At 54.6% G+C, this 17,213-nt stretch overlaps 4 protein-coding genes across 4 annotated transcripts; 2 read left to right on the top strand and 2 right to left on the bottom strand.

The window, feature by feature from the left end:
- Window positions 1-167: 167 nt before the first annotated feature.
- GCG54_00001850 (uncharacterized protein) lies at window positions 168-1,039 on the bottom strand (the record flags this gene model as incomplete). The annotated part of the gene is made up of 4 exons (XM_045401954.1): window positions 168-337; window positions 392-853; window positions 905-933; window positions 984-1,039. 4 exons carry the CDS (start codon window positions 1,037-1,039, stop codon window positions 168-170), a joined length of 717 nt encoding a protein of 238 aa, XP_045270683.1.
- Window positions 1,040-1,940: 901 nt separating this feature from the next.
- Window positions 1,941-4,559, top strand: GCG54_00001849 (uncharacterized protein; the record flags this gene model as incomplete). The annotated part of the gene is made up of 1 exon (XM_045401953.1): window positions 1,941-4,559. The coding sequence occupies one exon, from the start codon at window positions 1,941-1,943 to the stop codon at window positions 4,557-4,559; it is 2,619 nt and encodes an 872-aa protein (XP_045270682.1).
- Window positions 4,560-10,664: 6,105 nt separating this feature from the next.
- On the top strand, window positions 10,665-13,896 carry GCG54_00001848 (KH domain-containing protein; the record flags this gene model as incomplete). The annotated part of the gene is made up of 6 exons (XM_045401952.1): window positions 10,665-11,177; window positions 11,240-11,509; window positions 11,567-12,028; window positions 12,099-12,776; window positions 12,828-13,025; window positions 13,084-13,896. The coding sequence occupies 6 exons, from the start codon at window positions 10,665-10,667 to the stop codon at window positions 13,894-13,896; spliced, it is 2,934 nt and encodes a 977-aa protein (XP_045270681.1).
- A 1,048-nt stretch (window positions 13,897-14,944) lies between these two features.
- GCG54_00001847 (putative ATP-dependent helicase IRC3) lies at window positions 14,945-16,964 on the bottom strand (the record flags this gene model as incomplete). Its single annotated transcript, XM_045401951.1, has 2 exons — window positions 14,945-16,678; window positions 16,734-16,964. The coding sequence occupies 2 exons, from the start codon at window positions 16,962-16,964 to the stop codon at window positions 14,945-14,947; spliced, it is 1,965 nt and encodes a 654-aa protein (XP_045270680.1).
- Window positions 16,965-17,213: the final 249 nt, after the last annotated feature.

Raw genomic sequence — 17,213 nt, 5'->3', positions numbered from 1 at the left:
TCTTTTGGCGTTGAGCAAGGAAAAGAATTGGGGGTATGCTACCAACATCTATCTATGAAACCTTTGATACCCATTACGTCAGGGGTTCTACATCTCGAACAATCCCCGTTACCCATTGTGCTTGATCACGACACACCTCTGTATCCGTGCTTGGGCCTTCTATAATCTTAGACATTCTTTGACTTGAAGAATTGAGGGAATGCCTCCCGCAGCTCTCTAAGGTGTCGGATCTGGTGCTTGGATGCCTGCGTCCTCGGCACAGGCAATCCCTCCTCCACCAGGTGCGCCACATTCCAGCCGTACTCTGTGGCCTTTTGACAGTTCAAGTACGAGTCGTCTGCAGTCAAACGTCAGCTCGAGGTCTTCTGCATCATGATGCGAATTAACTTACCCACAAAGTAGCAGTCCTCCATCTTTTCGACACCGGCCTCCTTCATGGCTCTGAGGTACATCTCCTTGGCAGGCTTGCAGACCAACGGCTGGGCTCCGTAATCGCAAAAGGTCAGTCCGTCAAAGAGGTCGTCGATCCGGAGTAGTTTAACGACACGCTTAGCGTGATTGACATAGGCATTGGTAAGAAGCCACATGGCGCATTTGCTCTTGTCGACGTCCTCGAGTAACTCGCGCAATTCAGGGTTGTACTGCAGAATGTCTTCGAGGGGAAGGGCGTCGTCGACCTTTGAGTTGTACTCCAGAGGGTCGATTTGATGGTGTCTCACCAAGCCTTCAATAGCTAGGCCATAGTTCGTATAATATTCCTTGTGCAATTTCACTGCGTCCTCCCAGGAGAGTGACAGATGCTTTGCGAAGTATTCGTCGATGAGTTGCGCCATGTGGTCCTGTACCCTTGAGCCTGGAAAGTGTCAGGTTGCGAGATTACATCTCAATGGTCTCATAAGCTTACTTCGCGGGTATAAACAATTATCAATATCACTGATACCTATTAGCGGTGGCTCGAAAAGACGCAGATAACGTCAACCTACAAGAACAGCACTGGCTTCGGAGCCGAGACTCCATTGGGTTGGACACTGGGATCCATGACTAGCCTGGAGGTGTGTGAATGGCGTAGGCTATGTCGAAAGACTGAGTGAAGAATCGGGGCAAACTTGGGCTGCTCAATTATTCGTGTTGATATCAGTGGTCGTGGTAGTTGTTGAGAATAAGACCTTAAAGATGGAATCGGGGAACAGAAGGTTCTCGATAGGCGTGGGAGTCTGGCTGGCATGAAGGACACAAAACCAGGCAGCTGGGATCTCAGTGGCACTATTTTATTTGTCGAAGTTGCAATCTCAATGGTTCAATGATGACAAACGCAAGCTGAGGGTCTGGCTTTGCATAATATACGGCGTAGAGAGCTGAATAGTGTCTTGTGGTTGAGTCACGTCGGCGACAAGACATGCACGCTACGTTGCTAATACTTCTGAGGTAATTACTGAGGTAGGACGGATAGCAGCGGGCGGGTTGCAGGGGGTAGCTCCTGGCCGGATGGGTGCAGCGCAGCCAAAAGACAAAAAATGACGGCAATGCGTGGAAAAGCTCCGATGGCTGGAGAGTGCACAGGCCGGAAACAGCCCGCTTAAGTGCATCCCTGCTAGGAAATTGCTGTATCCATTCTTCCAAACTTGCGCTAGGTCGCCTTGATCCCAGGAATCAAGGACCACCACGCACACAACCCAGCTGACTCGGTTTTTCCCTGCATCATTTGATCCACCAGCAAACAAACAAGAAAAACCGACTCCTTTTCGATTCTGTTCCACAGAACAGCAGACTCTCTTTCATTCCTCCCTGTATTCTGTACTCATCAGCCTGTGTAGGGTTTTACCGTCTAGTCTTTCTGCCGTTCGCTCGCATTCCTTTCTTTCCTTGCTGTCTGTGGCTTTTTCTTGCTTGAACGTCGACCTTTCGCGCAGAGAAGACCTCTGCGCTGCTTGCTCGTCGCCATGGCTCAAGGCCAGCTTGCGACGCTGCCCCCGATGGCCTCACAAGCCTCTGCCCCAAGTCTTTCGAAAGATGAACTTTATCAGTTACAGCAGTGCGAGAGGATCATTCAGTTTCGCGATGCCATTCTTGCCGGCGCCCATCCTAGGATCAAGGTGCCAGCCAATTTGGCGAAACAGACACCTGCTTTTGCAAACGCGTCTCCATCCAACCCTTCCACGCCGGCAAAAGACTCGGCTGCAGTCGGTCAGCCCGACCAGTCTGGGGGCTTTCAGTTGGTTGCAAACACGCAAAACGCGTCTCTTCCGGGTTTGGGAAACCTGCCTCCGACTAACGCGAATTTGCCCCAAAGACCATATGGCTCCGGCAATACTGAGATCAATCCCATTTTCCTCGAGAAATCTGATGACCTGATCAAAGCCGAGATCCAGCTCCAGAGGCAGCGCCTTGAGCGAGCATTGCGGGACGAGGTCGATCAACGACGGGCGGCTGTGAAGGCTTCGGCTCAGGCAGAGCCACTCGCCGACATCGATCTCTCCGATGTCCTCTCCAAAGCTCTCACTCTTGTCCAAGCTACCACAACCATGCCTGCCAATGCTATGCTGGCTGCTAACACTTCAGCTGCAAGTGATTCATTTGATGAGAATTCGTACTACTCCTCCCAACACAACTCGCCCGACTCTTCCCTCCTCAGTTCCCGCGCAGGCAACGAGCCTGAAGCTGCCACGCAAGCAAACAAGGCGTCTGCGCCTTCACAACCCTTCGACTTCCAGATTCAGGTTCAAACCAGTCCAACCTCCGGCCTGCCTTCCTCGCTTTCTCATGCGTCTGCTACTCATCAGCCACAGGGCCAAGCTTCGACGTTCACTCCATCCCACGCACGAGCTGCCCCGAGTGCAGTCGATATCGCACAATATGACCGAGAACCGTCGGTAGGCACGACGCAAAGAACAGAAGGGGGAGATAACACAAGTTCAACTTCAGGAGGTGGGAGCGGAAATGCCAGTCGATCTGAGGAGTCAGGCGTCATAGAACTTGACAACAGTGCTGATAGGTCTGTTCCAGTAGCAGGACGCCAGCAACTGAGAGACTCTTTGCTTGATCGTCAACCTTCGCCACTTATTCAAGTCCGGGCTCACAACATATCCCCCATCGCCCCACAGCCCGCACACGTTTCGTCTCTAGCCGTTGCTCGGGTTCCAGCAGTAGATGCGCAAGACGTGAGCATCCCTCAAGGGACCACGGCGCAGGTCAGGGCTTTGCGCAATGAGCCCAATACTATTTCTAGTCCTGATAGTTCGCCACAAGGAGGACGGAATATTGAGAAGCGAAAGGGCAAGAAAAAGAACAAGTTGAACAAGAAGGCGGCCCGGCAAGCGCAGGAGGCCGAGCCTTACATCAAGCCTGAACCCCAGTCACCCTCTCCCATGAACGCGCCTTCGTTTATTCGACCCCCAAAGCGCCAGAGAAGACAGGGAGATGAGGAGCCTCGATATGCCCAGTCAGAGCGCCAATTTTCTCGCTCCTACAGGGACGAAGCCGCAGCCCCAGCTTACGAGAACCAAGAGTATCGCCGACCTGTCAGTCAAGCCGCAGTTGCTGCTGAATACGGGTACGGAAGAGAGTACGTGGAGGATGCCCGCGTCCCTAGTGGCGCAGAGTATGTACGGCGAGTGCAGTCGCCTGGCGTATACGCCGTCCATACTGCGCCGAGTGAGATTTACGCAACTTCTCCAGCTAGTGTCGATCGCTACGGTAGGGAACCTACACGATACTACCGAGACGGCTACGAGGTCACGCGTATGAGTACTCGCCCCGTGGCCGAGCGTGGAAGATCTCGTTCCCCAGCCATGAGGGAGAGAGGATCACCACTTATGGGACCTCCGAAGGGGCCGCCTGCCAGAGTCGTAGTAGATCCCGCTAGCGGCCGCAGATACTACGAACCCGCCAGCGTCATTCGTCAGTCGGCCGCGCCGCAACAACCAGAGATTATCTACGAGAGAGCACCGATCCGAGCCGAGTCCAGACGGCCTGGGCCGGACCCGCGTGACGATGAGGTCCTTTACCAGAGAACCTCACCCATGTACGCGGCACCACGCCGTGTGGTCACCCAGCCAGAGTATGGGGTGTCAGATGCTCATCGTATATATCGCCAGCGGGAATACTCATCGAGACCGATGCCGCCACCAGGAGAGGAGTATGTTCAGATAAGGGGCGGGACGGAGCGGCGCATTGTGGAGGGGTTGCCACAGGAGTACCTAATGCGTGCGACGACGGTGCGTCCGGCCGAGACGGTACGGTACGAACTCCCTCGGGAGTATGGGAGAGTACAGAGCGTGAGACCAGAGCAGCTGCCTGTTCGGGACTACGGCGGTGCGCCCATACACCCGGAAAGTCAACGGGAGGTGATTCCGCCCATTCCTCGTTCGTACAGCGTACGGCCGGCGGCCGAGTCCCACGTTGTGCGGAGAGAGTACAGTGTCAGGCCGCTAGATCAGCCGTACTACGGTCAGCCGCTCCCCGCCCGGGGCGAACCGGAGGTATCGTATATTGAGCGGCCCAGAGTGGCCGCCCCGGAAGTATACTACGCCGGGGAGGGGCCCCGTCAGGTGTACCGGTGAGAAACTCTATGAGGGACGGTTGTCATATGGCTGGCTATCGAACAGTAAAAGTATCTTTGGAATGGAAGATTCCAATGGGCGCGGAAACCAGCGAGAAGGAAGGGACGGGGTGGAGTTCGGGATGGGCTTTTCGGCAGCAGCCGTGGTGGGACACGTGTAAGGCTACAAAAATGCTGTCCTGCACTTTGGATCATGGGGAGCGTTGTACATGACGAGCGAATCAACATAATAGCGTGAGCCTAGCAAAGGCTGGATTGAAAATAAATGTTGCCTAAACCTGGTTGCAGTATGATGGTGAGACGAACGGTACAAAAAGTTGCCGACGCCGCGATTGCATCCTTGGTTCTCGTCAAGTTGCCAGATGGCCTCGAAGCTTGCCACATATGCCACGCACAACACAGTTTTGGCGCTTCAAGAGAGAGAAGAAGGGGCCGGGATCGCTCCTCGACGCCGACCGCTGAGGGAGTCTGGAGTCGTTTGGGGTTTCGGAATATGCAGTGGCTTCACTTACGTACGCACACTGGACGCTTGCTTGTTCAGGGGTGAGGGGAGGAGGAGAAGGGGGCAGGGAAAGTGGGCAGCAGTCGGGCACGTCCAGTAGCTTTGGTTTACGTTCTCTCCCTCTGATGAAGTCATTGTGTGAGCAGTCCTTCGTTTTCTGGGGACTCTTTTCTGTGGTCCCTGCAGATCTCGCTTCAAACGGGGGGGTTGTGTGTCGGTGGGCGCTCAATTCAACTGGGACACGAAGAGAAGGGAGGGATACTCTGTAGACGTTGCTGGGTTTAAAAAGAAAGCCAAGTGAATGTGAGATTGAAACAGGTTAGAGAAAAGACAGACTTCACAACTCATGGTCTCTTCTCTTCAAAACGAGGAACTTGCAGTTGAACGCAGACTTCCGAAGACTGCTGGCAATCCCGCTTGCCGCGCAAAAGCAGACAGGCAGAGTTGTCCACACGAGTTGACTTTCAGATATCAGATGTTGCCAGCTAGGGACAGAGTGCGAGAGTCGCTATCAACTGTGCGCCTTTCTGATCGGTTGCAAAGTGTTTAGAGTGTACAGGCTCCGGCGGGTCCGACCAAACACACATAGCCCTTGCATCAAGGTGCAATATAACATTATTCTGATCCGCTCGCCTCGTCCGGAGAAGAAAGTTCAACAGTCAGTGTCACTGCAAGGACGTACCCAGTCAGCCCATTTGCTTGTTGTTGCGTTGTGTTGGTCCGAGTGCCCCTTCATGGAAGACCAGTTCGAGGTTGAAACGTTCATCCTGGGATCATCGATCTACGTCCGTCTGCCGCTGGCGGGATGTAGGCTGTAGCAAATAGCTGAATCACCACGAGCCGGATTCGCATTGCCCACCACGGTCGGAAGAGCGCTACCAACCCCTCTGCTGGCGGTCGCCAGTGAATGCCGGATCTCGAGCGTCTTTTTGTTCGTCCGTTTCTGGCCCTGGGAGACCGACAGGCGTGTGTAAGGACGCAAACCGCCCTTCTGTAGGTCGATTCGCCGGTGGGTCGCCGTCGCAGCAAGCCGGGGCTGGGGCGCGGCCACTTTTTCATGGTTGCAGATCAATCAACCAGACACCACTGCCAGCGCCTGGTTTTGTTTCCAGGTGAGGACGGCGTCGACGGCATCTCCCCTGTCTCGGACATGTTTTTCAAGGGCGAGCTCAAGATAGGGCCAGGTAGCCCAGGCTCAAGGGCCCGCGAGGGAATCCCTAATTCGCAATCCCCATGGTGTTTGCGTGACATGTGTCAGTCGCCCTCTCGGGGCCGTACAACCGCCGTACGCGTGCGCAGTGAACATTGTCTCGAAGTCTCCGAGTCGCTGTTGGAGCCAATATTCCGGCGAGCGTCGCGAGCCTAGAAGGGGAGCGGCCAGTGGCCAAGTGCCGGCGTATCGCAGCAGCCCTATCAGCTAGCTAGGAGGACTGTACCAAATCCCGAAGGCGCCGGTGACTGGCTACCTAGATCATGGTCACGGCCACGGTCCGCGGGTGAATGGTGCGGTGTGATTCGGGACGCTCTCACTAAAGGCTCGAGCTCCCCACACCACGCCCACACCTGGAGACGTAAAGGCGTGGACGGAAGAGTTGGCCAAAGGGTTCAGGGATGTTGGTTGACTTCAGGGCAAAAGGCGAAAGTTCAGTCGAAGCTCCAACATGTCGGGGAATGACCTTTTGGGAAGTATGGTGATTCTTGTGTGCCTTTGGCCGATCTTTCTCGTTCAATGGGACAGACGGACACACACACACACACACACACACACACACACACACACACACACACACACCCCAAGCAAGAAATGCGCGGTGACTATTGTAGTGCTGCAAAGCAGCCCAACGGCGCCTCTAGGCCCTGGGAGCCGGAGTCGTGCAGACAGGCAGGCTGTCTGTCTGAACTATTTGCAGGCTGGCTGGTCGAGGTCCGATATGCACAGAGTGAGAGAACGCCGGAACCTTTGGACAGATCGACAGCTCCTCAGAGTGACCTGACTAAGACCGATCTTGCGACGGCGGGCCCAAATCAGGCCGTTTTCTTGATGACAGATGTGCTCCGTCGACGCACGCCGGAATCCGCGAACCGCAGGTGTTCTCGGCAGATGCACCAATGGGTGTATTGGACCAACCTTTATTCAATGCCAATTGGAATGGACCCGGACGTGGAGAAAGATTGGACGTTCTATGTTCAATATGGAGGCGTTCTTCGCATGTTGACGGAATCTCGCTTGGGGGAATGGCAGCACTGCGGATAGGTGGCATTGGGCGCGATGCGAGTGGTGACGCTGACGGCGGTCATGACAATGACGGCGACGGACGTGGTGGTGACGATTCAGAATCCGCACTATCATGACTGCCGTCACTGTCGCAGCATCGAAAGTTGAAGTCGTGACCGGGGCTGACTTGTGAAGGAGGAAAGACCCTCGGCCACCACCGCGTAAGCCTGCTTGGACCACATCATCCCGTTAAGCCATGCCAGGCCGGGCCACAGTCGGCTGTCAGTCGCGTGCCCCAGCGTTCGGAGCCCAGCAGGAGCGACTTCCTGGCGAAACGAAAGGGGGGGGCTCTCAGCAGCGGACAGTGGGCGGTGCGTTGTGTGATGTGGGTGTAAGAGCGTCAAGCAACCGACGAGTAACAGGTAAGGTAGGTAGGTACCTAAGGTCAAGGACAATGTTGTGGGGTTGAGCTGACCCTAATTCACGAGATGTCATCGTACGCGGACGACGACCTGAAGGACCAACCAGCTTGAGGACCGCAGGTGATGGGCAACAGTATCATCTTTAGGAGGAATTGAGCAGGCTCATGTTGGTCGTCAACGCAGATGTGATAATGTCTTTCGGGACGACGATTAATGTTGAAATATTGAAAGACACTGGCGGTATCTGATCAGTTGGAGCTGGGCCATCTGGATCTGATAGCCTTCCCGCCAAAGTGGTAGGTGCAACCGAATGCACTGGAGAATTTGCCAAGAAAAAAGTAACCCCAAGGTTACTGTTTGACGCAAAGAAGGCATAAAGAGTTGGAGAAACGCGTCCATCTACTTTCCGGTACCTCGGGGGATGGAGCTTGCGGGTGCTCGCGGGACCGGTGCACACGCTCCTACCTGGTCCTTCCTCATTAAGCAGCATGCCAGACGAGGGCTCTAGTGCCTCCTCACAGATGTTGGGCTGGGCGTTGTCATCAGCCGGACATGCTTCAGCAGTTGGGGACCGTCATGCCAGGAATTCCGAGAGCAACGAGCGAGAACTGTGCAGCATTCTTCGTATGGAGGTACGTAAGATGTCGGTTACCCCTGGGGCTGTGCTTGACGATGGGAGATTATGAGGTAGGCTTCAGTTCTCAACCCATGCGTGCGTGCCATGCCGCAAGACTTTATTTAGGGGAGTAATTGACCAGGGACTCGATCTACTGGCAAGATAAATAAGAAAACAAAGTACATGATTGAAATGACCATGGGGGGAAAAACATAAGCCGGACATCAGACACCTTCATATGGCGCACTGGGCACAGACAGGTAAGGTAGGACACAGCCCTACTACTAGGGGGCACTGGTTAATTGGGCCGGAGTTCCAGTTCCCTGCATCTGTTTGATTTCTTGTTTGGAGCGAGCGACATGAACGCGAAGGCATCATCGAGTCTCCCCCAGCGCAGAGACAATGCCCGCCTGTTTCTCACCTCCACCAGGCCCAGCCCGTGCTGTCTTCTATTTTGTCTCTGATCTGCGGTGCCGGGTTGGCTGTTCGGGCGGCACGAGGGCTGGATACGCGTGGAATACATGCACAACGACGGTTTTGCGTCCAGCCGAGCAAGTGAGAGACAGTCCCGAGGTGGCATCGACAACACACCACGACGCCGACGACAACGACCGACCAGGTAGGCACAACAGGGACGGGCAGGGTAAGAGGAGGTGGTCTTCCGAACCGGAGCCCTTGGACGACCGAGACGTGGGACGGGAATTGGGATATCGTAGATTTCCGAAGCCAAAGCTCGGCGCATCCGCAGACTCTGAGCTGCCACTGACTGACTGACTGTCAACCAACGATGGCGGGCTCGGATCTGCGTTACATACAACGCATCCGTAATGCGTTGTAGTAATCGACCGTCCACTTCCACCATTAGTTGTTGGGTGGTTTGGGCTGAATGTTTCCTCGTTTTTTGACTGAGAATTTTTGTGCTCGTTGGCGGAAGAGAGTGGAATGAGAGCAAAATTGGCTTCCTTGAATGTACCTTCAAGTGTCTGAGAGCGCCAATTGGACTCGGCGGTGGTTTTGGGAGTTCCATTCGGCATCGTCCCACTGGGGCTTCCAAAACCCTGCAGGCTGCCAGTCAGCGGCGAGAGCCAGTGAGCTGCGGCCGCTGCAGCGCGGTAGCGCTCCACGAGCAAGGGTGCGCCGTGCGAGGAACCGTCACCCGTCATGGATGTTGAGATGCCGAAGTTACCTGGTACCTCAGAGGCGCTCAGCAAGTACCTAACATTTACGGATTCACTACTTGTATTCGTGCATAGGGGCCTGCCTTAGGTACCTTTAGGTTCCTTGGGTACTGCTGGAAAACCCGCAAGAGCGAACCTAGGCGGTAGGAGGAGAACAGGTAGAAGAAGAAGAAGAAGAAGCTCAAGACACACGTTGAGATATTGACGGACATGATCTTGCATGCCTTCAAGGACGGCACACCGGCCGGACGGACGCATAGCCCCCCCACTGGATATGTCCTTCTTACTCCTCACTCTCAACTTCAATCTGTGTGAGGTGATGTGCCCTGGCTTTTGGCCTGTGGGTATGTGTGTGGGAGCGTGAGTGGTGTGTGTGTTGTGTGTTGTGGGTGAGGTGGTGGTCTCGTCGGGGAAACTTAGTGGTCCTCGCCTGAGGGCCTGGTTGAACAGGGGGCACTGTCCAGGTCTGAGGGCAACAAGAGAAGTCCTGCGCTACATACTGCATCGCGCAGTTTGGACGTCTCTCGGATGTACCGATGCGGTTGCCGCTACATTTGGTGTCCAAGATACCTGCTGATAGACTGGGACGGGGAACTCTGGGACACTGGACGGGGGGGGTGCACCACTGCAGTGGGCTAAGGTAGAGAGGTGGATGGGCAGAGTGGAGCTCGTTGCTGGACTGGGACTGGGCGCTCTGCACACTGGGGGCAGTGGGCACTGGGGCCCTTCGAGACTGGGACGGGGGGACAGAGGGATGGACTGGGAGTGGCCGGACCATGCCATGCCATGCCATGCCTTGCCTGGCCTGGCTGGACTGGGTCTGCCGTGTGGCCTTGACCACCTATGACCATCTCTCGCTGGCTGAATCTCCCGACTCCTCTTCTCAGTTCTTCCACACTCATCATCCTCAAAACCACCACCTACAAAACATTCCCTCTCTACAGGCCCCTTGTCGAGTCCTGAGGAGAGAGAGAGAGAGCGAGAATAGAGAGCCTCGTGAAGCGTTACGCTCTTCTTTCCCCTCATCCCCTTTTCTTTTTTTCTTTCCCAAATCCCCCTTGTTTTTCACTGAATACCCCCCCCAGTTGTTGTTCGCGGTCCCTTCCTTTCGGCCTCTCGTCTTCGTCGTCCACTAACCCTTTGCTCGCCCGGCCGCCAATCTGCACTCACAATATGAACAAACTGGCAAACATGCGTCACTGGTCCGAGAGGATGAGCCCCAACTTCGGAATGGGTCGTCCTAACATGCCCATCAACCCCATGGCCCCGAGAAGAGACTCAGCTCCCCAGCAGGCTGCTTCAATAAGCTCACCTCAGCCTCTCGATGCTCCGATGCCCATCATCCACTACTCCTTCAACGTTCCGTTCGCCTCCGACCTCGCCGGTCCCAACACCGAGGACATCCTCCATGCCACCGCCGACGCCGTCCTCCGATGGACCCATCCCGAAGACGCTCCCGATGACGTGGGGGTCCACGAGCTGCCCGTCCACACCCAGAACCTCGCGAACCTCCGCAAGGTCTGCAAGGACATCACCAGCGGCCCCTTCCAGATCGAGGCTCACGTCATTTCTACCTCGCCCAAGAACGCAAAGGGACAACAGGTCACCACCGTGTGCCTTTCGGGTACGCCGGAAATGGTTCACAAGAGCAGGGAGACGATCTTGAACGACAACCAGACTGTCCTGGTAGGTTTATTCGACGATTAGGAGCTGGGTAAAAATGCGTGGATTAACGAATGCCAATCTAGCGTTGTACGACGGTCGATGTGGAGGGTCATCTTGTCTGTGATCTCACTGCCGGAGCTCTGAAACAGCAAGTTACCGACACTCTGGATTACATTTCCAAGTACTGCGGGGTCGACATTTTTCTCCTTGGCCCCAAGCTGACTCCCATGGTTGACGGCATGACGGGCGATGCTGAGATGCGCGTTGATCAGAGATGGAGGGTCGCCATTTACGGCGACATTCTCTCTGTCGAGCATGCAAAGGCCCGTGTCCTCATCCAAATTGACACTCTGGTATGCCTGCCCAATCGTTGGCTGGCTTCTGTCTCAGCTTGCTGACCGAAAATACAGCTCGGCCGAGTCGTCGATGCCACCAAGCTCGACCTGTCCATTCACCAGCTCGTTTGCGGCCGCCACCGGAAGAACATTAAGCTCATCGAGTCTTCCACCGGCACCGCCATCTACTTCCCGCCGCCTTTCTCTCAGATGTACCGTTACTGTCCTCCTGGCGCCAGCCGCAGAGACCCAACGGACATCTTCATCACGGGAGAAAGCCCTCAGGCCATTGAACTGGCTAAGCAGAAGCTCCATGAGACTGTTTCGCGCATTAGGCTGTACATGAAGGATGTCACTATCGCGCCTGCCAAGATTGATAGCGTCCTCCTGACGCGCCTCGACAAGGTCCGCAAGATTCTCGAGGCAAACGGCACCTACATCTTGTTCCCGCCTCTTGCAAGCCAGCGCAACATGGTCCGAGTCCAAGGCAGCGAAGGACTGCATGTCGAGCGCACCGTACGCGAGATCATGGCTTTGGTAAGTCTGGACGGCGATGACTATCCTTCCTCACATAAGTTCTGACATAAGTTCTGACATGATGCCACAGGCTGGACAATTCTACAGTGCGGCTTGGTGGATCCAGCAGCCTGACAGCCGGCAGCTCCCCAACCCCGCTGACGTCAGAACCATGCTCGGCGATGTTTGTGCGAACTCGGATGCCGATCTATCTTTCGATAAGATGAACTTCTCCATCACTGGATCTGACGACTCTGTGAAGGCGGCTCTGATGGTCATGTCCGAGATTAAGTTCCTCGTGCAGTCTCAGTACCAAATTCGCGTCAAGATCGAGCTTGCCAATGAGCATAAGGAATTCGTCAGCGGCAAGAAGAACGGAAAGATCAACAAGATCATGGGCCAGAGCAGCGTCCAGATCATCTTCGACGGGTTCAATGAGTACAACTTCAACATTGATGTCATGGCCGCTAGCTACGACTCGATGAAGCAGGGCCTGACCCTTGTTGAGCAAGAGATGCCCGCTTCCATCTCTTTCCATGTCCCTGACCAGTACCACAAGCGCATCATTGGCATCGGAGGACAGCACATTCAGCGCATCATGAAGAAGCACTCTGTCTTCGTCAAGTTCTCGAATGCAATGGACCGAGGCGGCATGGGCCGCGAAGACGACGATGTCAAGGTCGACAACGTCATTTGCCGCACGCCTGCCAGGAACGCCCAGAATCTCGATGCCGTTAAGAACGAGATTCTGGAGATGGTCGACAGAGCCGTGAGTTTCCCCAGCGATGACTGTGCTGCCCCTCACTAACATGTCTACTAGGACTCGGAGTACACCTCTCAGATCGTGAACGTCGACCGTTTGTACCATCGCCAGCTCCTTGCACGTCTCAGTGACATTGATGAACTGGAGAGCAAGTACAACTGCAAGATCGTCTTCCCAAGCACCGAACAAGCCAGCGATGAGGTGACCGTGACTGGCCCGCAGTGGCAGGTCCCTCATTGCGTGGACGAGTTTTTGGTAAGGATCGGCAACCAATTTGCCCCTCACCCGCAGAGCAAATACTGACAGATCTTAGGGCATGGTGCCTGATAACCACGAGCTCGTTCTCACTCGCACTCCGGAGCTCATCAAATTCCTTGAATCGCCGAGCTTTGCTCACGATCTTGTCCCCAAGTTGAAGACCCAGTACGAAGTCGAAGTGTCCGTCCACCAGGATGCCGACTCTGAGGATGGTCTCCCAGCCATCGCTTTGCGCTGGACGTTCACACGCAACAACGCTGGGGGCCTCCGCGATGCCATTGACTTTTTGCTTGCACAGTTCGCCACTGCTGGTGTCGAGGTCACCATTCTCAAGGGATCGATTCCCCGTCCCAAGTCGGACTCTTTCGAGGACTCCCTCCAATACTTCGACTCGAAGCTCCTTCAGCATGCTCCTGCCACCATTGCCGCCGATTCTCCCACCAAGGCCGCTTTCGAGGGCGAGGTCGCTCGCGAGCGAAGCACCATTTTCGACCGCCTGCGTAAGCCCGGCAGCATGACCTCCATTTCGTCTTTCCTCGACCGCCGCAAGAACAGCTCCCACTCGACGAACGGCAACTTTTTCAAAGGATCCAGCAATGTTTCCAAGTCTTCTCTTATTTCGATCGAGTCTACCCGCAGCTTTAATGCGGATCGCAACCCCTGGAACGATAGCGGCGTCAATCTTCCAGACGACGACAACCCTTGGGCCCACAGGCCCCTCGGGAATGGTTCGGACAAACTGACCATTCCCCAACCTGGTGACGTTACGCCCCGTCACAGCACTCGTGCGTCCGGCGACAGCGGACGCCCTTCTACGTCTCATTCTACGAATTCTGGATACCCCGGTCCCATCGGACCTTTCCGTTAGATTCCCGTCTTAGAACCTCTACGTGCAAAATACCCCGGCTGGATATACCCTGGCGTACAATACCCGGAACGTCGCTTCTGATGCATCGGTCGGCCGAAGTTTCTGCTGTTTTGCGTTGCGTTGCTCTCGTGCTTTGCTCTCGTTGTGTTTTATCTGATTTCAGTCGAATTTCTCAGTGTTTCTTTTTTGGGTTTTGATGGTTCCTTGTCTCGGCACGATTTCACGTCCACTCTTTATACCCCCAACGTCGAGAGACTGAGGACAAAAAAGAAAAGATACCTTGTACGCGGTTGTTTTCGTATGCTTGATGCTTTCATGATCTTCAGACGACGTCGTCAGCAGAGACGATGGCAGTCAAATGAAGATATCAAAAAGAGAAGGGTTTAGCGGGTCGTGCGGTTTCTCCTACTGCCCCAAATCGGCATCTCAGTCATCAGGTTCCGCAGTCTACGGCTTCATTAACACGATGCGCGGTTGGCTACGAACCGGACTACAGTGTTGGTTGCTTAGGTGGCAAGATGGAAAAAAAGGTTCATGCTCTTTGTATGGGGGTCGGCCCGGCGACGCCGCCAAGCGGAGAACGAAAAGATTGTCATGGCGGCGGACAAGACGGCGCAACATTTAGCGGCTGGTTGATCTGCAGGCGGGAGTGATGAAGATGGAAACTGTACACATACCTAAGCGCACCTTTCAGGTTGGCCTTGACATGCAATGATACCCATGGTCGATCAACCGCTGTCGTATGTGATATTGTGAAAGACGAGTTCGAATGTGATTCTTGAGTTTGACATGCTATCAGGACCACCAGGCCGTCGGCAAGAGAACATTACGGGTTGAGTGCTGCTTAGTCAACGCCATTCTCGTCCCCGCCAATATGTATGCCCATTGGTCTCACACTGGCCAGGCATTATCAACTGATTGCTTGAGTTTTCGTCGTATATTCTATCTGTACATGACAAATTTTGTATTCTATTCACAACGCTGCTTTACGTTTGAGTTGGGTATAATCCAGAATAGTGAGAACGGTGTTTCTTGACGTTCCAGTCTCTCATGACGATATAGGCCCAACCGACACCTTTTCCCGTGCCTCTTGCTGGGCTTTCTTCTGGCTGTGGCGTTCCACACGCCGTTTCTCCGTCATGATATTGGCAAACCTGCCCCTCGCCCCGTGCTTCATCTTGGTGATCATATCAGTTGCTTTGCCCTTGTCCACATCCTCGGCTGTCAACGGTTCTTGTTTCGTACGCAGCTTGTTGAGGAAGTCGAGTTGCCCCTGAGTCGGCGGCCCCTTTCTCCAGCGCTGATACCGGTGGATGAATACATGAGGAAATACTTCCGAGGCGTATTTGTCGCTGCCGTGCACGGCGTCGGTGAACGTGGCGGCCCTTAAGAGTTCTCTCGGAGCAGCAAATGGTGACTTGGAAATGCCAGGCGGAAGGGCCCTGACCTCAACAGCCTGCCAAGCTGGCTGGTTTTTCCCACCCTCGACATCCAGCTTGGAAATCCTGATGAAGCTGCCGTTGGGGGCACAGAGAACATATTTGTCCAAGCCAACCTGTACCCAGGCATAATGGCTGATGGCCCGAATGTGCTTCTCCCCCGATGCATCCTCGATGAGATCGAACACAGAGTTATAGTCGGTAAAAGTGACCGAGCCCGCGGACACGGATTGAGAGCTTGAGGGCGCGTCGTAAGCTTGGTGCTGTCGAATCTTTCCTGCCTCCCTTCTCTCACTAGTCTTACGCATATCCGCCGTCGACGCCTGGTCAACAATCTCCCCCGGATCAAGGCCGAAGAGCGTCGGTGTTGTGACGATGCCAGTCTCAAGACTGGAAACCATGTCAATGACATGGCAGTCCGTCTTGCCTTTGTGTAACCTCATGCCCCTGCCAATCATCTGTACGAGCAGGTTCCGAGATCGCGTGGGACGAGCGAGAATGACGCAGTCAATGTTTGGGATATCCGTCCCCTCGGTGAACACTCCGCAGTTTACAAGCACGGGAAACTCTCCCCCCCGAAATGCTTCCAGGATGGTACTTCTTTCCACTTTTGGCGTATCACCAGTCACGAATCTTGCGTCGAATCCGTGTTTGCGAAACGTTTGCGTCAGTCCCGCGACGTGAGCCAGGTCGACACAGAACACGAGAGTCGACTTTCTTTCTGCTGCCTTTGCAAGCCAGCTTCGCACGGTGATTTCGTTAATTTTCTCGGTGTTGACGGCCTTGGAGAGTTCTCCTGCTTGGAAGTCGCCGTTGGCACCGCTCCTGACTTTGGATATGTCGGCTGTCGATTCGACTGTAGTAAAGATAACGTCTGACAGCCATTTATCGCCGATCATGTCTACGTAGTCCTTGTGGTAGACGATCTCGTCAATAGCAGCGCCGAGTTTCAGGCCGTCGAACCGTGAAAAGGTGGCCGACACGCCCACGAGGGAGGGAGAGTCGGCCTGCTTGGTGTCAAGGCCGAAATGACGGAGTACGCGCATGTATCCGGGAGCAACGATGTGATGAGCCTCGTCAACGAGGACCAGCTTGAATCTCTCGGGGTCGAACTTATCCAGTCGTTCTCCGGATGTGATGCTCTGGAGGCTAGCAACGGTAATGTCTGCAGTGCCCGTGGCATGCAGAGACCCCATCTCAATGTCGACGGACTTGTCTGGGTACGCATTGGTGCAGTGCCTCGCAGCTTGCTCCACGAGCTCTCTCCTATGGGCGAGGATGAGAGTCTGCGTGGCGCGGTCTTGCCTTGGCTGTATCCTCTCTATCAATTGAGTAAAGATGACCTGCTGAGTATGAGTCCTGTTCTACATGCGTTGCCAGGGAACAATCTGAGCTCACAGTCTTGCCGCTGCCAGTGGCCAGCGAAATGCCCAGCCTTTTATGTCCATTTTGCAGGGACTGTAAAACCGACTGGATGCAGTCTTCTTGGTAGCTTCTCAGCTGGATCTTGGTGCTTAAGAACCGTTGAGTGTGAAGAGGCTGTTTCTTGGGGATGAAACGTCCCGCTTGGCTTAGGATTCTACCCGTTGTTTGTGTCCTCAGTATCTTCCCAAAGAAAGATGACAACATTTTTGGTCGATTCCCATGTTGATGGCGATAGACGATTAGAATCACCATCGATGCAGTCCGGAATCTAGGAGAATTGGCTAGGATTGGAGAGACCTTCCAATCAGAGACTGAGAACAAGACCCATAAATTCAGCTGGCGGTCGACACGGGTACCTACCTAGGTGGCTACAGTGTACCTACCACCCATAACGCATCCACACAGGCAATCGGGTGTGAACCTGCTAGCGGCACAAATACTGGGGATACTTTC

The sequence above is a fragment of the Colletotrichum gloeosporioides genome (genome assembly GCF_011800055.1).
Source record: "Colletotrichum gloeosporioides strain Lc1 chromosome Unknown consensus_7, whole genome shotgun sequence".
NCBI classification, from domain to species: Eukaryota; Fungi; Ascomycota; class Sordariomycetes; order Glomerellales; family Glomerellaceae; genus Colletotrichum; species Colletotrichum gloeosporioides.
Note: the sequence above shows the minus strand (reverse complement) of the source record. Positions and strands in the feature narration are given on the sequence as shown.